Below are 23,582 nucleotides of genomic sequence, written 5' to 3'. Positions count from 1 at the left end.
ACAATTAAAACGACAATGCCAGTTTGCTGCAGAAATGGGGGCGGTTGTTTGCATAGATTAAGCAGAACACAGTGCAAGCTCAGAACAGGACAGCTGATCTGAGTTGTTGAATTTATCTATGGTCACATGACCCTACCAGTGCTCTTAGACTGATGACCACATGCATACAAGTCTGATAGATCCTATTCTGCCTTAGTGATACAAAAAAACCCTTTGCATTAAAAAGCAGGCAGAAATAAATGATAAAAAAGGTTCATTTCTTTAAGACATTCTATCTTTAAAACATGTGCCAGCACAGAAAAATCTTTACCTGATCATCATTTTCATCAGAGAAGGTGATGGATGAGAGTTTGTATTCATTTTTCAATAAATATTCATTCACAAGGAAGTTTAAGGCTCTTTTCTCCAGTGGGCGTATAGGCTCCTGAGGTAGAGAGCAAAGAGAAGCTGTGAAATTATTCACTCAGGGCCGAGCAGTGATAACATCACAGGGGGTTTAAAGGAACACATTAAAATCTCTCGACTCATTTGAGAAGAGGTAAGAAATTCACATATCTTTTCATTTCAAGCACTTAAAAGATTCCCCACCTGAATTTCAGGACTTGACTTGAAGTTTTTTCTCTCCTGAGAGGGCACTTCGCTCTCTGAGAAATTGAGAAGATATTAGATGAGTTTAAAATGGCGCTGAGCTTTAATCATCTAGAGGAATTCTCTTAGGGAAAAAAAGACAGAAAAGCTGTAACAAAAGAGGGTTCAGGTGGAGAAGAAGTTAAAAGTACGCCACACCTGCTGCCTGAGTCAAGTTGGCGCGCAGAGCCTGAATGGTCTCCTTTGCTTTCCGTAGCTCAAACTCCAGCACTGGACAGGAAGTGACAACACACACACACACGCACACACAGGAAGTGCATACAACCGAAGACAGGGAACAAACAAACAAAACAAAGATGGGCATGAAAAACAAAACGACCACACGAAAGATCGTAAGAGTCATAAAACAAAACAACGAAAAAGGGGGCATGCAAATCATGGGTCTAAGAACACATGCAGCAGAGGATCATGGTAAAGCCGGCTGGATGACAAGTGTGTGTAATGCATTGAGACACGTGGTACTCAATGGTAGGATTTCCTGCCCTCATTTTCCTCTCATTAATAGCACTGATTTAAAAAAAAAAAAATTACTTCATTTGTAGCTGAGGTGAGCAAATCTACAGGTTACAAGCTACTGAGATGTAGCCCTGATAATCTAGGAGCTGTCTGACAAAGGATTTTTTCCAGGCAAATGACTTACTAACAAGCAATTAAATCATCTGGTTTCAAGCCACTCAAAAGGACAGCCACTGCTCAGGTTTTTACCTCTCAATAGTTTAGCCCATTACACTTTGTACAACAATGTCATTCAGAGCAAGGTAGGTTACAGTTTTAGAAATGTTTTCTTTGTTTTCATGAAAAAAAACAACACAATTCAGAATAAGTAAGCAAGCCGTTTCTGATTTCTTATACAACCAGAAGCAGCAGACATTTGGGATACAAATGTTGATTGGTACATTAATATTTCAAAGGCTAAACTAACACTGAATAAAGAAAAAGAACACACAAGATTCTTAAACACGTTAGATAAAAAAAAAAGGAAAAAAACACACGCAAAAAAGTAAGAAGCGATGGAGCAGGGAAACTAGGTTGCATGGCTGTGCACTGAAAATCTGTCATCTGATCTGTTCCTGTTGTCCCATAAGCTGCCGTCTAACATCGAGGACTGTGGTTCATTCTTTTTATTAAGGACTTGCTCTACCAGCACAGGAGATGCAAAAGGCAGGTAAAAGTTGCTTCAATATTAACTGAAAGCAACATTCTATAATTTCCTGTAATGCTGTTGTCAAAGTCCAGCTTCCACTACTTAAGAATATTAATATTTCTGCAAAAGGATTTTTTTGGACCAAATCCACTCACTCTCGCTCCGTCATCTCCGATCTTTCCAGCAGATTGAGAGTGCACAGGATGCAAGCGCAACAAAATGGAAAACTGAATAACGGGGAGAATTAAAAAAAAAAAAAAAAAAAAAAAAGCTAGTCTGGATGGAGTGACTTGTCCAGTATAGTTCACTGGGGTTTGATCAACGTCAGGAGAAAGCCAGAAAACCCAGAGTCAGACAGCTGGGGGCAGGCATCAGGACGGGCGGGGGGGGATGAGAGTGGGGTTGGGTGAAGAAGAGGGGAGAGAGGAGGGGGAAGGTGCCAATCTGGCAGAGTGGACTGTATGTGAATAATAGTCATTTAAATAAAAAAGATGCAGAATTTGTGTAGTTTGGAGCACTGAATCAACATCTCTGCTGCATGGTTTTAAAAAGGTGCCCTTACTATGCATTACTGTACAGTACGTCTGACAAAAGCCCCAAACGATGAGCAAGCTGGGGGCGATCTACTGGACCAATCCTAGAACTTTTGGTAAGGATGAATTAAATACACACCAAAATATGTAAACAGGTCCTGGTTTAAAAATATTGGAGTTAGACCCTTTAGACATTTCAAATTTATGACATGTTAACATTGCCTTTATAATAAAGGAAAATATCTTTATTCTCATGCTTAGCAGTCATTTAAAGTACAGAGGGAAACAAATGAAAAAGCATACAATATGTCCATCTGACACTTATGGATTGGGATTTTTCAGCTGTTGTTATTGTTGTTTTTCAACACTTACCGACCAAATGCTTGGATGACTACAGAAGGCTGGTAATGAATAATGTTAACCACTGTAATAAGCATAGTGTGCAGGGCTGAAAGGTAACGTTTTCATGTTGGCGACTTCAAAATAGAAAGATGAAAACAGGAGACAGATTATGGTAACATAATAATATAAATGCTTCCTTCATGACAGCACTGTCCCCTCTGCAGTAAAGTCTTATTCATCTGTTTCTTTCCCTTAAGTCAAAAACATTCCTCGCACAACATCTGAGAACCAACAAGGTACTTGTAACGGAGCAGCCGCTCTTAAAACCAGTGTTCTGTGATGAGGCGTCGCCGACGTCACACTCGACTGTTAATGTGCTTGGCTCAAACCATCTGATGGTGTGTCACGACAGAGCCGCAGGGGGAAGGGGGGGGTGTGATTTCAAACAATGCTGAGACGGGTCCCATTACCAAAAATAACCACAGACTGACTCGACAATGTGACAGTTGATTGGGAGGAGGCAGGGCAGCGGTTGAAATGCATATTCTGTTAATTGACTTAATTTCTACTTGAATGGTTTAAAAACTCTATGGCAACGAAACGGTCCGTAGGACAGTGTGAAAACTGTGTGACACTTTTTTGCTCATTATTTTGTCATCACTACGAAAGCAGCTTTTGGACAGTGGTACCACTGTGACAACATCAGAATTAAAACATATTTTAATTTTGTAGTGAAATGGATTTCACAGAGATCGCTATGACACAGTCTGTGATGCAGCAGTGAGGTTTTATTCCCTTTTGTTCAACGCCAGCCTCCGATTATATCTCTGGATCTTTTATCTCCCCAAGGTAAGCTGAATTCTCTTGTTTTCCGCCCAGACAGTGTGGTTCATCTTACCTGCCACCCGCTCGTCCGACTCTCGGTTGCCGTCATCTGAGTAACGGGCAAAGTCCAGAGAGTCCAAGGTGCTGATGCTTCCTGCTCGATCTGAACAGAGACACAGATGAAGACAACAGTGAGACAAGTACACAATCACATATCTGCAGAGCTGGATAAGTCTACTTTCAAGCTGCTCACAGAGCTCTAAAGTGTGACTGATCCTCGGAAAATGTTGCTTCATAAGGACAAGGTCAGCTGTGCAACAGTAGGCCCGCTGCGGTAGGGATCAGGTACTTTACTAAAGGCTGGACGCATGCTGACAACGGGCTTGAGCTAAAGGATGCTGACTCAACACTAGGCCACACTTCCATAAAAAAACACGGAAACTTTATTAAATTCAGCTAAAAGCAGAGACCTTTAAAAGCCAGTGTGGGAAGGTTACACTTCAGCCAAGAAACATATGAGTCACTGCACATGGAGGAAAACAAATCAATCATAAAATGTTAACTTTGCTTCATGGAAACACCCATTTTCCAGACAAGCACCTCCAAACAAACAGGCTTACATCCGAGTACGGCAACGCCAAAAGTATTGTTCAACCAAATGACAGATACACCTGATACATAAGCATACCTGTACTCCTATTTCACTGAGCTAGGCTGGCCTCGTAGCTTAGCCAATGGTGTTAGTTTTCCTCCACTGCAACACAAGCGCAAGATTGGCCTATTTATTCTCTGATATCCAGATAGTGGAAGGTCAAGCCAAATGTGCCATGTAGGCTAGCTTAAAGACCATGGCATGCTCTGCTTTGCAGAGCTAAAGAGCAGTGAGTGTGAGTAATTAACCTGAGAATAAAATCATTGTTGGTGCAGCATGTGGGTATTTAATTCGGTATTCAAGCTTTAAGTAAAGACACACATTGGAGGTCGAGACCTTTGGCTTTTAGGTTATGCTTAAAAAAACAATTAGAGTATCAGTGTGTCTTCAGTGTATGTGTGTGAGTGTGTGTAATGCTTTAGATAATACAATAGGCCGTAAAGTATTACATTTGGGAAGAAAGCATACATGCTTACGGTTGTTTCACTTGATTTCTTCAAAATTCATTCATTTATTCTTCTTGTGTGTGTGTGTGTGTGTGTGTGTGTAATGCTTTAGATAATACAATAGGCCGTAAAGTATTACATTTGGGAAGAAAGCATACATGCTTACGGTTGTTTCACTTGATTTCTTCAAAATTCATTCATTTATTCTTCTTGTGTGTGTGTGTGTGTGTGTGTGTGTGTGTGTGTGTCATTGTTCTGTCATGCTGACATCACATTAACCCCCTTTCCTGCGGAGAATGCTTCCAACTGTGCTTACTTCCTGATCATGTGTGAGGATGTTTGCTGTGAGTGGTTGCAATCTACTTGGCGAATCAGTGGATTATTGTGCATTTGTGTGCATGCATGCGAGTGTGCATGCACAGATGTCTTTTGTGTGTGTGTGTGTGTGTGTGTGTGTGTGTGTGTGTGTGTGTGTGTGTGTGTGTGTGTCTAATTTTGCTAAAAAAGCAAGTAGTTCTTCCTGGCTGACCTTTCAGCCTGTGTGCCTGTGGCGTGTTTTGTCTGGACTGTGATCGATCTGACACCTCTTCGCTGCACTCCTGCTGCTGGGTATGTACAGTGTCTCTCTATGCTCTTGAAAGCATGAGTGCCACCGTCTTACATTTACAAGACACACTTCAAATAAGCCAAACAGGCCTTTATTTGCTGAATCAATCAAGCCTTAATGTCCCCCGGGTAGTTTTTAAATGGAAATACTAATTTTACAAAAAACAATTGGGAGGCCAACAGGAGCTTTTTAGGGAAAAGGGAGAATGTAGACTACCATGATGACGGATAGTTTTTTTTTCTGCTTTTGCAAGTCGAAAAACAATGCAGATAAGCAAGAGTTTAGCCTGAGAACAAAGGAAAGAATGGATTGATTGTCAGGAGGAGGTCGCGGACAAGCTATCATTTTAACGGGCGGAATGTTTTGGCAAGACTGTCAGCTATTTAGAGAACATAATTGGGATGAAACAATGGGGCATGAATCATATAGTATGCACCAATGCACGTGTCTCACAGTATCACAATTATGAAAATACATTCAAAGGTAAAAATGAATGAGACTTTGTATAATGTGGAACATGGGTATCATTCATAATCACACGTATCCTTTGTGTAACTGAACTAGGTTGAAGTCTATATCTGCAAATATGAATGTTACGCATGAATGTAATAGATGGGTGATAAATTGGTGTGACTAAACATCAATAACAGAATCAATGGAAAATATTCATTATGCTTATTCAGTTTCAAATTTAAAAATGTGAAAGGGTACCAGACAATAATAACCTATATCCTGGTTTGGTCCACTGCTAAGAAACATACACATGCATGTGTACACACACATACTGTAGAACCACCTGTATTCATGAAGACACACACAACACAGAGGTCAATGACAGGCAGGGAGTTATGACCGGGCACCCAGTCGGAGCCGGTCCAGAACTACATGAAGCTTCGCCAACACTCCGACAATATTATTTAACTCCTTCTCGCACAATACCAACCCCCTGCCCCAGACAGAGGAAAGGATGGACTGACACTATAAAGTAGGGGAAAATTGTCAGCTTTTGGGCCAGCTACTTGGCAGTGCTGGTAAGGGAGCGGTACACCGGGTACATTAGTACTGATTCGACAGCCTGACAATGACTACGTCTGAATTTCAATCGAATAAAGTCTACTGGTGTTAAAAACCTAGCTTTATGTTATGTAGTAAAGGAAGTGGTGTGTGGTTAACCTGGATTGCCTTTGCGCAGATTTGCAGCAAGCGAGCACATAAATAGTGGTGACAAACAAACTAACCTGGAGTTTCTCATGTGAAGCTGCTTCGAGGTAGCAGATGCCTACAACCACACACCAACTTTCAGGTTGTTGTCCTGGGATGATATGCACTTATCCTGTATTATGTGTGCAAACCACACAGACATGTGGCAGCTTACTGTCAACCTTGTGCTTGGCAAATTAAATGACTTGAATGCTACCTTAAAAGCTCCTCGAATCATATAAGCAAATAACTATATCTGACAAGCCAATGATGGGCGGAGAGGGGCTCATTCATGCTTCCTTGCTACAAATTAGCAAGCTGGTGAGAGATGCCTTGCTGTGTCATGTGGCATACAGCAACAGCTGCAAATATGATGCTGCTTGTGGCGCAGCCATTATTCATGCAAAAGCTCAGCAATTAACAGCTTGTTGTCGCTAGTTCCGTACTTATAATGATCACATTAAATGTATTCTATTAAAGCATTGTCTCTGGCACTACAGCAAATGGGTGTTAGCGTGTTAACAGTTTACAGTCCTTCATTATCACACCGTTAACTGTAAGGTAGCCAATTGAATGTGTTGCTACTGTTTGAACAATTATGTTGGAAATTGCCATCTTAAACGGCCAGCTGCTTCGTCAACAACAGAAGACAGCAGACATCCGATCACCCTCCTAAACAAACACTTAACTCTATCTTTTGTCCTGCAAACATGAGGAAAAAGATCATGCCGGTGATCACATGAGGTCGTGGCTATCAGATTATGCTGGAAAGAAAAAAGAGACATTGCCCCGGGCTGAGTCCATCGATTTCCCGCTCGTCACCTCCCGTCAGCTGCTTCATAGTTTGCCCATCTGCATATGGTAGATTTTACTTATCAGGAGTGAGGGCTTTCATATTTTCAGTTACCTTTACTCTCATCATTAGCTGGCAAGTCTGAGATTACTGGTTCTGCATGACCTTCCTGTCAGTGTCACAACAGGGGAGCTGTCAGGTCCTTTCAAAGACATCATCACAAAACATTCATCCTGTTACCAAGCTCCAAACCTTTTGGGGGTTTGTATGATAATGCAACCACCAGACCTTTGCAACACATAGCTAACAGGTTGTTGTTGCTGCAATGGTCTATGTATGTAGAGTCAGTCTACCTAAGTATTTAATTGTCAAGGGCGTTTCATTCTGACACGCGAGGGTTCCAGCGAATCTGACTAGCTGTCATCTACTATCTGCTATAGCTAGCCTCAGGCCAGTTTCAGTCATAGTTATATATTAGTGTCCATTTCTACAGTATCTAAAATAGGGAAAGGAAATCTTTTGACCCAAAAACAATCAAATCTGTTTAAATTACAATTGCAATGCCACTGTCATGACATATTGAACACATGGACCATTTGTAAACCATAACGCTGATTTGAAACCTGGAAGTGATTAGGAGCAAAGCCGCAAATGAATGACTAAAATTAACCGACTGTACAGCTGCTAAGATCTGTGACAGGAAACACAATATTTCCAATCCACTCTGCCTTGTTTCTGACAGCATGTGCCAGAGCCAAATCTAGCAGATACTGAGTAATATTAATTCTCTTAATTTGAAACTTCAGCAAGAGTAGCAAGTGTGATATGGCACTTGGATTATCGACAAGACGCATAGAGCGTTTGCATTCGCAGAGACTGGTAAAACATGATAAAATACCAAATTACTATTTTTTTGGTGGCAGGGGACTGAACAAGGAATGTAGGTTTTACTCAATTCAAATTTACAGCCTCAAGGGCTTCCTGCTTGCATGTCCATGACTGTTTAAAAGATAGGGTGGGTGTGTCACTGTCATCGTCGCTATCCTTTCTCTCCTGGATCTAAGATAAAATATACTTTGACAACCCAATCACTGTAGTGGAGAATACCAAGCTGAGTCATGTCCATTAAAACCTCAGAGTCAATAAGAGGATCCAATCTAAAAAATGTGCAGACAAGGGCATTTTATATTACAAGCTGTCACTTTAAAGTCACACACGAGGCTCTGAAGAGCTCAATCCTCAGTGGTAAGTAAAAATATCGTCATGGTTTATTTTCCCTTTCTAGCTCTCTTTCATCGTATCCAGTTCGCTGCTTTTAGACAGGAGAGGGCTTTACAATGCCTTGTGGGTCTATAATAAGTGTGACTAGATTTGCTCCTTTCGTCTCAGTTCAATAGGGCCACATATTCCATTTCCATGTAAACCTTCCCATGCTTTGCAATAGTTGAGGTAGAATTAATGGTAATACTACTCCAGCTGCTCTATGACAAGCTTTATTTATTTGTGGCTTGGTCTGTCACCATGGTTACCATTTGCATTGCTTGTTCGTTTATGGCTCCAGACTTTTCAGCCACCATGCAATGCTGCAGGTTGCTCCAAACAAGAAGTCCTATGTGTATGTGGATGAGGGTGACACAGATATGCACTCTGACCCGTAAAACGAGAGTAATACCTTATCTCCCCCGGCCTGAGGGTGACAACAGGTGCAGAGCAACAAAACCACAAATAAGGCACGGTCCTCATGAGCAAATTGATGCAGGTTTAAACCCAGCTCATGTCTGTGATGCCTTGCTCAATCTCCTTTCGCAAGATTGCAACCAACTATCCCTCCATCAACCAATTATAGATTGCTTTATAGACCATAGTTAAATACAGCATTGCAAAAGGAGGTTATAGGCGCCATCTCTTCTTTTGTTCGCCTTGACTGCTGATCCTGACCTCTGACCTCCCTTTGGCCAACAGGAAATAGGAACGTGTATTTTCCTACGGCGCTCAGTTACACTAGAAAAGATCATTAGACAACAGGTCTGTCATAATAACACGACGCATCCAATCTCATCCAACCGGATAGCGTGGTAAAGCTTAACCTATTCAGACTCTGATGCTTTAGTCTGCATGCCACCAAACACAGCTGATCCACAAAACCCGCTTGTTGGCTGCGGGCCCTTGAACGGGAGAGCAGGTGCAGCAAGCGGATATCTCACGATCGATTAGCTTCTAAATAAAATGTTTTAAGCTAACGTTAGCTAGCTACATGGCTAACTTAGTATAATGCACCATTAAAGACAAAGCTAGCTGACAGCTAGCTACGTGACTAACACCGGGAGCATACTCACTCAGTGGTCCTCCAGGTCCGAGTACCTGGTCCTTGGCAGGCGGAGTGCCGCTCTGTCGCTCGAAGTTGCCAGGGTTGGAGAAATAATCCCTCAGCCTCGGGAGCTCTCTTCCTGCTTCCAACAGTTCGGTGTGAAACTCCAGGGCCGTGAGGATGTATTGGTCCCGTATTAGCTGTGCAGCAATAACATCCACAGATACCCGTGTCTCGGCGCTGCCTGCCATAGCGGAGGTGGCCGCGACCGAGACCGAGATGCCCTCACCGCTGGGGCTCGTCCGGTTGCTAGACAGCAGGAGCGTCGGAGGCTCGGCGTCCGCTGGCGGAGAGAACGGATTGCCCGGCGGTGGCCCTGGCGCCCCGTCACTCGGGGTTCTCTCTGTGTCAACTGTTTCATTAGGGCGCCGCTCAGCCTCTTCCTCAGAATCACTGAGATTAAACGGGTTGACCGACGCCATTTTTGCACTATAAAGATTTTTAGCAACCTAAGCTAGCTAAGCTAATCAGACCCGCTTCTTCCTGAATAGATTCCTAGCTAAGGGTTTGGTAGGTGGCTTTGAGAAGGGGGAACGAATGCGAAGCTGTGATTCGTCAAATGGATGAGACGTTTTCCCCCAAAACCCGCCTCTTTCATGGGATCACAGAATATGATTGGGTACTGGCGAGACAGAAAGGAAAACTGGGCAGGGCACATTTGACAGCTGATAGCGTATGCTAGGTAATGTGTTATCACAAGAAACTCAAGCTGAAAATGATCATTTCTAATGAAACTGCACTGTGCAAATGCACTGCATTTGATAGAAAACCGAAAGGAGCATATTTACATTAAAAGGCGTTTTGAGAGAGGTGCTTTTTTAAAGAAAAGCTCGTTGATATTGATATTTTAACTACAGTACCCACAATTCAACTGCAAAGTACAAGCGTCGACGTAAAACGTCAGTCACAACAAGGAAGTGGATGCTTGTGGTACCTGTATTTCATGTACTAATCTCCTTACACACAGAGGGACAGTTGGTTTTGTAAAGCGACGCACTTAAAGATTACGTTGATCTTGTCTTGTGCAACAAAGCCGTCGACTGCCGGGTTCTCTAGATATATAACAGTCATCTACGAATAGAAAGCGGAGGCTAAATCAGGTGCATGGGTGAAATGAATGGTAGCAAAGTTAGATAGTTCTACTCTCTCATTCATTCAGACAGAGAAAGCGTCCCCCGTTTTAATGGGCAGATTCCGCTGACGTTACACGCAGGTAAGACTTTTTCATGGCCCATAGATTTATCTTGTCAAGAAGCTTCACTGACTGCTGATCCATTAGCAACTGAACCACTGAAATGTACAAATCTAACTATTGAAGCCAGTATTTCTGCACAAAGGTTAAAGGCATATGGGAGCATAGGATTACCTCTGCTCTTAAGCACACTTTGGCTTAACTGTTCTATTTCACTTAACCTTTATGGCGCCTGCTGCTATTTGAACTAACCCATTAACCCCGAAAAGTTAGGATGTTAGACTGCGTAACTTTAAGTTTGTCCATATTTCCTGTAGTGATCTTTATTCTGTCTTAATTTCTGTCTCTTCTCGTATCTTCCTTTCCTCCATCGCCACCCTCCCTGGTTGCTCTGCAGACCCACCTTGGTATTGACATTCAAAATGAGGATGATCACCTTCTTCCTGATTGGGCTGACAGTCCACGTGGTCTTCTTCGTCTCCATTTTCGACATCTACTTCACCTCTCCACTGGTCCATGGCATGACACCCCAGGTCACACCACTGGGACCCCCTGCCTCCAGGCTAGTGTTAGTGGTGGGCGACGGCCTCAGAGCAGACAGTCTCTTCACACTGCTGCCCAACGGCTCATCCAGGGCCCCGTACTTGAGGTTGGGAAACTGATAAATGTTTACACTGTGACTTTTTCTCATGCTTTTTCCTTTCTTCCTGATCAACTGGGATTTCTGTGTATGTTTCCCGATATCAGGAGTGTGATAGAGCAGAGGGGTACCTGGGGCGTGTCACACACGCGCGTGCCCACTGAGTCTCGTCCCGGTCACGTTGCTCTCATCGCCGGCTTCTATGAGGACGTCAGTGCTGTTGCCAAAGGTAGGTGTGCATCTGTGCATGTTGGTTGACTGATATTTGTGTCTGTTTGTGACTGCGAGTGCACTGACCTTTTTCTGTGTGTGTGTGTGTGTGTGTGTGTGTGTGTGTGTGTGTGTGTGTGTGTGTGTGTGTGTGTGTGTGTCTGAGATCAGGCTGGAAGGAGAATCCTGTAGAGTTTGACTCTGTGTTTAATGAGAGCAGACACACCTGGTGCTGGGGCAGTCCTGATATTCTGCCCATGTTTGCCAAAGGTACACACGCATACACACTCATACAAACAACATGAACAGAGCTACTAACTTAATCAATGAGGCAAAAGGTCACAGAGTGACTGTGTAAAAAAAAAAAAAAGGAAATTAAATAACAGAAGTTTAATAACTAATTACTTTGAATCATGACTTTTCTTTTATTCCTCATTGCTATCAAAGTAAAATGAGGTAATGTAATCCCATTCTGCGCTGTGGTTCATCCAGGTGCCAGTGGTGACCATGTGTATACACACACATACCCAGCACAGGAGGAGGACTTTGCCTCCACAGACGCCTCCAGGCTGGACAGCTGGGTGTTCAATCAAGTCAAAGTATGGTAGCGGAATTAGTAATGATAAATGTTGCTGCATATCTTTTGATAAACACATAACAATGTTTTAGAAGTAATTCTAAGAGACTCCACTGGTATTATTGGTGCAGCTTTGCTCATTGATACGTCTGTTGTTCTCTCTCCACTAGTCACTCTTTCAGTCAGCGAAGTTTAACTCCAGCCTGAAGGAGAGTCTGCTCGAGGATAAGAACGTCTTCTTCCTGCATCTGCTGGGCATCGACACGAATGGACATGCTCACAGACCAATGTCACAGTGAGAGACACGTTATTACGATTCTCTTGTTATTTTTACAATCATATAAAATTGAATTGCACTTCACATAACATAACACAAGTTAAATGATTGTTTTATTCTTTCAAAGTAGTGCCATCTTAATCATGTTTTTGTCATCTTTTAGGGAGTACCTGGAAAACATTGCTCTAGTAGACACTGGTGTAGCTGAGCTGGTGTCAGTAGTAGAGGAATTCTTTGGCTATGATGGCAGAACAGCCTACGTGTTCACCTCTGATCATGGCATGACAAACTGGGGTAAGACTGTTGGCGTATTGGTCTTTTTACTGTCTACAACTGAAAAGACTTAAACATATATTCTTTGTTTACGAATTCACTGGAGTCTTTGACATCATGTGTGTGTCTCCAGGTTCACACGGTGCAGGCCACCCCTCAGAGACACTCACTCCATTAGTGGTGTGGGGAGCCGGAGTTCAAAGTGCCCACAGAGTGACTGAAGCCCAACCATACAACGATGTGTACCTGCAAGGTGCTGAACTTGTGCTGCTTGCCCTATAATCTCCAAGCATGTCTTTTAGCTTCAGTTTAAGACCCAGGTTCTCCTACGAAAGACATTAAATTACTTGTAGGCAGAGTGGAAATTTATATTTAATTATCAAAAAAATTATGAATATTCTATTTTATCAACGTTTACACACTATGTTTATTGGCTCATATTCTCTCTCAGATTGGAAACTGGAGCACATTCGTAGAGTTGATGTCAATCAGGTAAGGCCCGTGACACTTTTAAATACTATTGCACATAAAATGTACACTGCAAATTAAACAAAACACAAGGTATTTAACGCTTTTTTTATATTGTTTACCTTAGGCGGACATCGCTCCCCTCATGGCTTCTCTCATTGGTGTGCCCATTCCTGTCAACTCTGTTGTAAGCCCAGAGACATATTTTATCTTATGTAACTCTATCCATGTGTAAGTGTTTGCTGCATTCTCAAAGTTGTATGTGTTATTGTGCTTTTGTGTCTCTTCAGGGCGTGTTACCTCTTCTCTACCTTAATAACAGTGAGCAGTTCAAGGCAGAGAGCATGTACGCTAATGCTATTCAAGTACTAGAGCAATTCAAGGTACAGAGGCATTCAGCTCTGCTATTACTCATCATTACCCTAATAGTTGAACTTGGTAAATATGAAATTGGTTAATACGTTTATTAATAGTTATGAATTAGTAACAATATTACCAATATTACAGGATGTTTGGAGATATCTCCAGTTATATGAATTTGATGTATTACAATAACTTGAACATGATAACTTTAAACACCATGTTGTCATCGACTTATTCATTATTTAAAGATTAATGTATCCCTGCACATGTCTTGTGATATAATAATTAAGTTATATAAATCTATAGTGATTGATTTTTTTATAGGTGAAAATGACCCAGAAAAAAGAGACAACCTTGTCTTTTCTCCTCACCCCATATCAGTAAGTACAACTAGTGAGTTCATGACTTGTAATAAATGTGATGTGAATCTAAAGATGTCTTTTTCTTTATTCAGTTCGGAGTTCAGTTAAAAATGTTATAACATTATTATAACATAATGTATGTCATGTCTGTGGCTTGGAGATAGTTTCAGGTGGAAGTTGCTGTGGCATTCTATTGCTGGCCAGTGCAAAACTGTATCGGGCCAATACATTGTTAATAACATTGTGGTTGTGTCGGTATGAAGGCAAATGAGGCGCACTGTGTTTGGTTAAGACCACATTTAAATGCAATGTCATGCACTCTGTCTTCATTGCGCTGTCTCACTGTTTTCACAGACTACTGACTGAGTCAAAACAAGCAGAATTCATCCACAAGGCCAGAATACTGATTCAGCTGGAGAAGTACGGGGATGCAGTGAGTATTTGGGAAAAGATGGTCTGCAGCTTATAGGTGTATTAACTCATTTTCATTAAAGTCAAGCACACATAATGTGGTTATATAACATAAATCTTGTGTATTAGATGTTGCAATAGAAAGTTCACTATTATGCCTGAGACCACTGCTATGTTGTACATGTAACATTTGGAGGAACTCTGCGTTTCCACCATAAACAACAGTCTAAATTAAAAAGTGGCAGCTGGTAGGACTTTCCAAAAGTGTAGGAACTTTGGGGTCGGGGCTTCATTTTTTTTTTCTAAATCTGCAGCCATAAAACCAGTTTGTTTTTTGTTCATTGTGCTTTGACTCATCAACATTGATTTACAGAGGAAAACAAATGACAGACGTTTCAATGACCAATTCAGTGTTGATTAGTTTGAAGACTAATGGAAAAATTTGGTTATTTTTTGATAGGTCAGTGGGCTAATTTGTGGGCTGAATGAACTTCTAGTTCCTTGAAAAAATGTTCTGGATACTTTGGGTGAATAATAAACAGCTCAGTGGAACCAGCTAAAATGTGGTGAATGCTGTCGACATCACCAAACTTTTATCTGCATTGTTGTTGTTTTTTTCAATGGCCACTTTCCTTCCAAGTTTCCTTGTTTGTTACTTTAAATTCCTCGCTGATTACCCCCCCGGTCTGTCTCCTGCCAGATCTCTCTGTGCCGTTCTCTGATATCCCATGCTCTGGAGGGCCTGGTCTACTACCACACCTATGACAGGTTCTTCCTGGGTTGCAGTGTGGTGCTGGGATTTGTAGGCTGGACCTCATACGTAGTCGTCGTCATACTCAAGACTCACGCCAGCCTCAACAGACACCCCAGCCTCCTCAAACAGGTCAGGGTGTGCACTGTAATCCCTCTTTCTCTACCTTCAAAGATTCCCTCCACCTCAACAAGTTAATGAAACTCGATTGTCTCGTTACGTTACATTCTTGGTATTTCTCCCCTTTGTGCTTGCAGATTCCCAGTCATACCTTGGCGAGGCTGTGCATGTGTGTGACAGCGGCGATCACTGTGTTCCTGCTTATCCAAAGAAGCCCGGTTACCTACTATATTTACTGCCTGCTGCCTGTCCCTGTATGGTACTCTGTCCTCAAAGAGTGAGTAACACACACATTCGAGAAAAAAAAGGGACGGGAGGGATATGAGAATCAGATACATTTGAATGTAGAAGCTTTTAATTGGATGTAATTTCCCTCACACATACTTGCTCATGCACTCGTGGACCAGCTGCAGTGAGGTGTTAATTAGATCCTTTGAAGTGGCGTTTGATCCATTCATCCTTCTCTTCTGTGAACGGATAAAAGGGTGGTCTTTGTGTTTTCTCTGCTATCGGAGGACAAATAAGCTCTTTAATGATCCATTTTAGGTCTGCAACTCTGACAGATTTGATTCGCTCAGCTCCCTCCCTGCCACTGTGGAAATGCTTTGGCTATTTTCTGCTGGTGGCGCTGGGGATCGAGCTCCTGGTAGGTGTCTTCACTGTACCTCCACATATAGTACATTTTACAGATTGTTCACAGTGTGCATTATTGGGCTCACAGCTTACCTTTGCTGCCCCCAGGTGGTGAGTTTCTTCCATCGCGCCATGCTCACTGTGGGCCTGGCCGTCCTCTCTCTCTGGCCCTTCCTGTCAGGACTTTATGGCAAATCCAAGGTAACTCCGTCACAGAGCGTGGCTACTGCAGTCACACCAGGAAAAAGTATTTGAATATTTTCAATATTTTAAATGTCGACAACTGAAAGGATTATTGGAAAGGTAGTTTCTCCAGGAAGTTTGGGCATTCCAGGTAGAGTAAACACAGAAGAAAACCTTCCTGCTCACAGAGATCTTGACTGATGGATTTCTACCTATTAAAAAGACAATTCAGTTAATAATCAAGAATCAAATGAGTCCCACTGACTGATCAATAGATAATGCAGCAGGATTAAACAAATAGTTAGATAGGTCGAAAATATTTCTTTTTGTTTCACTTCCTTTTAAAACATTTTTTAGACCGTATTCCAATAAATAAAATCAATGGTTATCAATTAAATATTTTATTCTTCCTAGTTCTGACAGGTCACATATTATTTGCTCCTCTGTCCCGACTGTCTTGTCCTATTGTGTCTTTTATTTCTTGGATAACAGCAATATTATACAGAAAACTATTTGATGTATAACTGACGCACAAACAAAAATGAAACACATGATTAGTTGTGTAAGAAGTGAATAAATTGTCTGTTTCATTTACAGTATCTCATTAATATAAACTCATTGTGTCTGTCACCCGTGAAGTTCCGATCAGTGAGCTGGTTTCTGGGCTGTCTGTGTCTGGCTGCTTTCCCCCTGATGCCGGTTGTGGGCAGAGAGCCTAACATACATCTGGTGTAAGTGCTTCCTCTTTTTGCATATGCTTATCGGAAAAGTTAACCACATGCGTCCCACCATAGAAAAACAATTCGGTCAGCTACAAGGAAATAATTTGTTACTCTAAATTGAGGAAATGTTTAACTTCATCTCTGAAGGGTAAATTAGCTTCTCTAGAAATCATTAATGGATTGACAATGTAGTTGTAAACCATATCACGATATTCAAATGATTTATGTGTTTTTATATATCGAAATGTGGCAAATTTATGCATGATCACATAAAATACATACGCAAAATGAAATAAGACCGAAATGGGTTGCATCATTTTGCAATTTATAACAGCAACAATGCAGAGTAACTGGTGAATTGTACAATTATTACAAATAGTGAACGCAATGATTGCAGGAAGTTTGTGTAAAATGAGCGATTTGGATACACAAGACAATTTCCTGTGATATTTGCTTGAAAAACGAGTTTTCCTGATATTTAAGTGCATTTTATGTAATTTCACTGTCTTTATTGATATTGACAATTTTTTTTAGCAATCACACACTCAATGGGCTTCTGATCTGACAAATTAGGTGTTTTCAGGCCATATTTTCCATCAGCTCTTTGGTTGGTTTAACTTCAACATGACATGTAAACAGGATATGTAAAATCTGTGTATTTCCCCTTTTAACTAACCAGCCAGAAAGCCTCACAATTTACCGTATTCTCCCAAAATCCTGATAAATATGCAGCTGTATGCCATGAACATGCCTATAACAACAAAGTAACATGTGATTTTTGTTTACTCAGCACCTGCGCCGGTCTGCTCACTCTCTTCACTTCAGCCTGTTACCTGTGGTCATCAGGACGGAGAGCGCCGCTGCACCTTAGCGACAAACAGCAGTTTGTCGCCCAGGTAACTACAGTGCACGTCCTGTCGTGTGTGTGTGTGTGTGTGTGTGTGGGATTGTGCTGGTGTGTCTTCTAAAAATAAATTCTGACCTGTCAAACCCAACAGATGCTCCATGTGGCCGTATGTGCGTACGTGCCATCCCTCACACACTCCAGCCTACAGCAGAAACAGGGCCTGCCCCTTCTCAATCAGATCATCAGCTGGACCACGCTAGGTAGGTCGGTATGACGAGAGATCGCGAGACTACTGGGTTTTTTTCCATTGTCATTTCTTAGAATTTCCCCTGGAGATTATAATCATACTCGTGATTACAAACGTCTATGTGACATTTTTAAATATTGATCACTTGAGATATAAATTTAATTATCGTAGGCGTGTCTATGTCCCATCTCATTAACTTAGGGTTAGGATGTAGTTTCACATCATATACTACATAACTTTCTACCCACACCTCTCCTGTCTTTTCTTTTTTCTCAGCATCTTCTATGCTGGTTCCATTGTTGAGCTCCACACGTCTTTTCCACCGACTCCTCAGCATCTTCCTCTCTCTCACAGCCACATACCTGCTGCTCAGCACTGGGTAAGACAGGATATTGCTCACAAAGGGCTGCAACTAACAGTTGTTTTCATTGGCGATTAATCAGTCAGGTATTTTCTCAAGCTAATCAATTAGTTGTTTGGTCAGAAAATGGTGAAAAATGTTTATCAGCCCAAGATGACATTCTCAAAGGCCTTGTTTTGTCCACAACCCAAAGGTATTCAGTTTACTTTCATAGAGGAGCAAAGAACCAAAATATATTCCTATTTCTTAAGAAATACCAAAAACTGATTAATCGATTATCAAAAGAGTTGGTGATTTACTTAATAGTTGACAAATAATAAATTCATCTAGCAGCTCTACAGACACATCATGCAGCTGAACTAACACTTCAAATTAAGTCTTCGTGTAGAGTTTCGTTGGCACACTGGGATTTCTAATGCATTTGTTTCCTTCCCCAACCAGGTCAGAGGCCTTGTTCCCCCCAGTGTTGTCTTGGTTGATGTTTGTGTGGATCAACATTGAACAGGAAGCCATGCTCGCTCAGGGTGTCTCTGGCAGACAAGAGGTAGAAACCATTAAGCGTGTTTCCAAACTTAGATTTAGATGCTACATAGGAAATGAGATGCAAATTTTCAAAAGTCTGACAAGTGCTTGTCTATGCATATCACTGTAGGCCTGTGTCAAATTTAGATCACATCTACTGTATATCATACAAGCACTGGAATATCTAAGTGGAGTTTATTTTTCGCTTTTTAAAGAAATGATAAAAATGACTTCTGGAGCTTCTACGTATCTGATCTGAAATGTTCTTTTGTTAAATTTCTAGTTTTCTAACCAAACAAACAAGGAAACCCCTGCTCATGATAACAATCTGTAATTTGTGAAGTAGGTTTACATAAAGCTCAATAAAATGTACATAAAACCTCAGTACTGACTGATTGTTATCATGTGAGTAAATGTCTTATTGGCTTGCCTCTGTGTGTGTGTTTCTTTCCAGCTCTCCACTATTGATTTCTCTGCAAACATTGACATCACCAAGATCCGACAGCTGAAGCTGGATGATATCAGAAGATCGTATTTTTTTGTATCCCTGTGAGAGTGTTTGCAACAGTGACACGAGCTAAACTACAACAAACAAACCCTCACTGCCAACGGTTAGTTGGAGGCAGTGCTTCGGTCTCAGTGGAGTCTGCAGGCGTCATTCAGGCCAAATTTTGCAGACCAAATTGTTATTTACAAATTATGAACTGATATGCTTCACATTGTCCCGGGTCTTTCCTTGACTGCACACTTTCTTCAGGTATTTTTTATAATCACAGCCTTCTTTGGGACGGGGAACATAGCTTCCATTAACAGGTACGTACATCTTTGTGTGTCTCTGTGTGATTGTGTCTAAATGGCAGGAAGTTGTGTTGTGTTGTGTTGTGCTGTGGTATAAGCTATCTTTAGGTAAAGGTGGTAGGGGGTGGGGTTCGATCGTGGGTATACATGGTTCAGCCTGAGCAGTGTGTCTGTCTGGTGTTCTAATCATTAGCAAGAAATCATTTGAATACAGGACAGAAGTAAGAGTTCTGTGGAATTTAGCCTTGGCAGACAGTTAAGACCAGAGGTGATGATAAATATAGTGTTTAATCCAGTTGTCTCTTTTGACTTTTGTCCAGTTTCGACCCAGCGTCCGTTTATTGTTTCCTCACCGTCTTCAACCCCTTCATCATGGGAGGCCTGATGATGTGGAAGGTACCATATTTAAACAGTTAGTTTTTTTAAGGTATATGCTGTGTGGCTGTACACGGTTTATTACCCCCATTTAGTCGCTTTCTTTCAGTCTAAAGGTTAAGTTCACCAATTTTACATATTAAAGTGTGTTTACAGGTCTTGGGGAGTAGAACTGCACATGTGGGAAAAAACAGTAGTATAAAACCTTTTGTGAGAAAGCAGCAATGTAGGCGACAGGTTATGAAAAGCAGTTTCCTGGTCTCCTATTGAACTTCGAAGTTATTTACTAAAAAAAATAAAATAAAATAAATGGATGCAACAGAACCAAAGATCACATTTTCCATTCCACGCATTCTTCTTCCTTTTCAAAACCTAGTGCCTCCATTACCCACAATGCAATTTAACCAGTGGGTGACATCGCTGGAGTATATCTATCAGATTACATTCAGCTTTAATACTTTTTTTCACAGATGGAGTAATATTCTTCAAGACCTGCAAACACATTTTAATGTGTAAAATAGGTGGAGCTACCCTTTAAGAAGTATTTTCAGAGAGAGGGAACTAGTCATAATCTATTAAGACATCTGTCTGGGAAACACGTTGCAAACATGACCTCTCAACGTGCCGGCTTTTTCACATTCTGTTACAACCACCATCGCCAATGAATTGTATTTCTATGGACTTAATCACTAAATCTTAAATATTTTGTCTCGTCCTTCGTTCTTCCAGGTTATCATTCCATTCATAATAGTGATGTGTACATTCGAGACCATCCAAGTTGCAACTCAGCTTTCATCAAGAAGGTAACTGCTCGCTACAATAAGATACAAGAGCGAATGCATCGAACTATCTACCATGTAATGAGTTCAAGTCAGCTCGGATACCAACATGAAGTGTTTTTTCTGTGGTTGGCTGTGAGTGAAGAGGGTGTGAAAGGGATGTTGGTTTACTGACGCACAAGACATTAAGCATATGTGTGTAGTTGTGGGTGATTTGCTGTAAAAGATCTTGCTTGTAAGGCTTTCCTAATTCTTCTTTTCCAGTCTGTTCCTCATCGTCCTTGTCATCTCCGACTTGATGGCACTGGTGAGGCATTTCCTGTTAATTTGAAAAGGCTCTGGTTGCGTGTCACAAGTGAAAGTTGGATATGCACTGAGTGTTCCTTCTCTACCTGTGTATGATTAATTCTAACCCACTCCTTCTTCCCTCAGCACTTTTTCTTTCTGGTGCAGGACTATGGCAGCTGGTTGGACATTGGCACAAGGCAAGTTAACTGGCAAACACCCGTTTTTTACATCTTAATTAATAACTAGACTCCCACACACAAACACACACACACACACACACACACACACACACACACACACACACTGTCCCTCCTCTTTCCTTGTGCCTCCTCTTCTTTACTTCGATTGCACACTTTTGCACATAAACACATTGAACTTGCTTCTCTGTCTCTTGCAGCATTAGCCATTATGTGATTGTGATGTCGATGACCATCTTCCTCATGCTGCTCAGTGTTGTAACGCACATCTTCACCTCCCAAAGACTCGTCCTGTGGAGGAGGACCAAGATGCACTTCCCCTAAATGAACATGTGCACACATACTGGTTTCCAAACCAAATGTTTAATATTTATTTAACATTTTTTTCTTGTTCGTTTGCTTTGTTTTAGGGTTCAATTTACTGTGTAGCACTGTCCGAAACTCTCACACCATGTGGGATAATTTGTACTTATTATATTTCTTAATTAGTCAGATGCTTTATTTTTTCTTCTCAGAACTGCTTGAAGAATTTAACACACTGAAAATGTTTACCATAGAGAATTACTACAAGTTTAGACAAAGATCAAAATCACACTTAGAAAATACTGAGTACTTTTTCTGTGCAGTTGTTGTCAAATGTATACATATTTAAATGTAATCAGGACTTTTCTTACTGTGTCGATAAATGCTTTTAATAGGACATTTTACAGAGTGGCCCAAGACTTTTGCACTGTATTCTTTTGTACACCATGTCTTTGTTTCAATGGCATTTGGTTTGCATTAATCATTGATGAACTGACTAGGGCTGCTTGAATATTTGACTATGAATAATGCCTTTGCCAAGGGTGCGGATTTATGATCCACCAAAGAATGGTAGCTTGATGACCCTTTAAAGGGGCACTACGTCATTTTAGGTGAAGAAATTCAAACTCAGAATTATAATATTTATTATTAATGAGAAGTTATAATACAAACTCAGAAATATTTATTTTTCCACAACTGAATAAACAAGCTGTTCTCAGAGGAAAATAAGGTCCCCAGAACACTGTTTGAAGCTAGGTAGGTGGCAGGGTCCGCCACATATAAACAAAGTATGAAATTGTGTTGTCCTTTAAAGTCAGTTTGTTTATCAAGTTTATTCAGTCGTGAAAACACAGTGTGTTTATTTCATTTCAGACAGTGAAGATCTTTGTCTTCTGATTAAAATGTCTCGAAACTACATAGTTCACCTTTTCGTATGTGACACCATTCCCTGTAAAGCTGCCTAAAACATATCTGTAATAGAAAGGGATGTTTGTTTTTTTTATTCACTGTGTACTACGTATGTACCAATTAAACTGAAGGAGTGGTCATTAACGGAACTAAACCAGGTACTATTGCAGCTGTTGCGTGCTGTGTTTGTACACCAGGAAAAACTGTCGCCATGGCCTGGGCTTAGGAAAAAACAGTGCCCAGTGGCCAGCACTAGGACTGTGGTTGCATTTGGAAACTCCTTTGCTACATTGATGTAACTAAGAATGTGTAACAATGTGCTGCTATGGTTAGTATTGTTTTCTCTGAGCAAAGAGAACAAAATAAAAGCCAAACAGAAAAAAACCTCAGTCTCACGTGTGGCATTGTTAATCCTTGTGTTATTAAAGTGGGCTGATGTTTGCTGCATGTACTGACTAAACTCATTATCTCAAACCATTACTGATACCTTAATAAAATGGTACCACCTTACTTCAGGATGATAACTACTCTCTGACCATGGTAACAAATAATATGTCTATACATTTTCACCCCTATTGGAGACTCAAAGGTCCTTTCACCTGCAAGCTAGACTTCAGATGCCCTGCATAAAAGATAGTGCTTGCTGAGAACACATGTCAACATCACAGCTTGTATTACCACATCCTCTTTCAGTTCTTCCCCATTTTGAAGTAGCCAACACTTGGACGTTCGGTACGGCCATTGCCTGTCTTCTTTGATGTATCAGTCTCAGTGATCTCGATGTAACGTTTTAAGAGATTTAACATTTGAGTGGCATGTAAAATGTTTCTGGGAACTCAAGGACAAACACGACTTCTGCAGAATTTTTTTTATACATATGACAGGAGTTAAATGAATGGGTTAATTAATGGGTTTCAAGCTAAAATGCAGAAGTGGCTGTAGGTGCTGGCAGCGCATCTGCATCCATCCGTGTTCTGCATATGCTGTCATATGCGCTGTGTCAAACCCAACAGTAAACTTTTTCTGATATGGTCAGCTACAGGTCTGCTTTCAGTCAGTCCCTAGAGTCAGAACTAAACTCGAAGAAGCAGCGTTCAGTTATTATGCACCGCAAGTCTGGAACAAACTCCAGAAAAACCGCAGACTAAATCCAGACTGAAGACCTTTCTGTCTGCCACTGCTTTTCATTGAAGCAATTTTAAGGCTTTTTAATATC

The 23,582-nt window shown here is 41.2% G+C and overlaps 2 protein-coding genes across 9 annotated transcripts in view; one reads left to right on the top strand and one right to left on the bottom strand.

The window, feature by feature from the left end:
- The window catches only part of relch (RAB11 binding and LisH domain, coiled-coil and HEAT repeat containing), a 34,866-nt gene extending 24,763 nt beyond the window's left edge, over positions 1–10,103 (bottom strand). For 3 of the 8 annotated variants that reach the window (XM_030398031.1, XM_030398034.1, XM_030398032.1), the window contains exons 1-5: positions 9,527–10,101; positions 3,566–3,655; positions 787–858; positions 589–644; positions 311–424 (exon numbers count right to left, since the gene is read on the bottom strand). In XM_030398031.1, coding sequence (XP_030253891.1) covers positions 311–424; positions 589–644; positions 787–858; positions 3,566–3,655; positions 9,527–9,980 — 786 coding nt within the window. In that variant the 5' untranslated portion in view covers positions 9,981–10,101. Of the gene's footprint in view, positions 1–310; positions 425–588; positions 645–786; positions 859–3,565; positions 3,656–9,526 lie in introns of all 8 variants that reach the window. The other 5 variants (XM_030398030.1, XM_030398033.1, XR_003981633.1 and 2 more) reach the window with 4 other exon arrangements.
- A 41-nt stretch (positions 10,104–10,144) lies between these two features.
- Positions 10,145–22,163, top strand: pign (phosphatidylinositol glycan anchor biosynthesis, class N). Its single transcript, XM_030398038.1, has 29 exons — positions 10,145–10,771; positions 11,148–11,399; positions 11,498–11,619; positions 11,772–11,870; positions 12,093–12,199; positions 12,348–12,472; positions 12,618–12,748; positions 12,861–12,980; positions 13,179–13,219; positions 13,323–13,382; positions 13,486–13,578; positions 13,883–13,938; positions 14,275–14,353; positions 15,032–15,214; positions 15,340–15,479; positions 15,749–15,848; positions 15,944–16,036; positions 16,658–16,749; positions 17,531–17,636; positions 17,739–17,847; positions 18,111–18,213; positions 18,637–18,739; positions 19,172–19,258; positions 19,475–19,530; positions 19,836–19,911; positions 20,620–20,693; positions 20,934–20,976; positions 21,102–21,154; positions 21,355–22,163. Exons 2-29 carry the CDS (start codon positions 11,173–11,175, stop codon positions 21,476–21,478), a joined length of 2,802 nt encoding a protein of 933 aa, XP_030253898.1. The 5' UTR covers positions 10,145–10,771; positions 11,148–11,172; the 3' UTR covers positions 21,479–22,163.
- Positions 22,164–23,582: the final 1,419 nt, after the last annotated feature.

The sequence above is a fragment of the Sparus aurata genome, chromosome 19, assembly GCF_900880675.1.
Source record: "Sparus aurata chromosome 19, fSpaAur1.1, whole genome shotgun sequence".
Lineage (NCBI taxonomy): Eukaryota > Metazoa > Chordata > Actinopteri > Spariformes > Sparidae > Sparus > Sparus aurata.
This window is presented reverse-complemented; position numbering and strand designations above follow the sequence as displayed.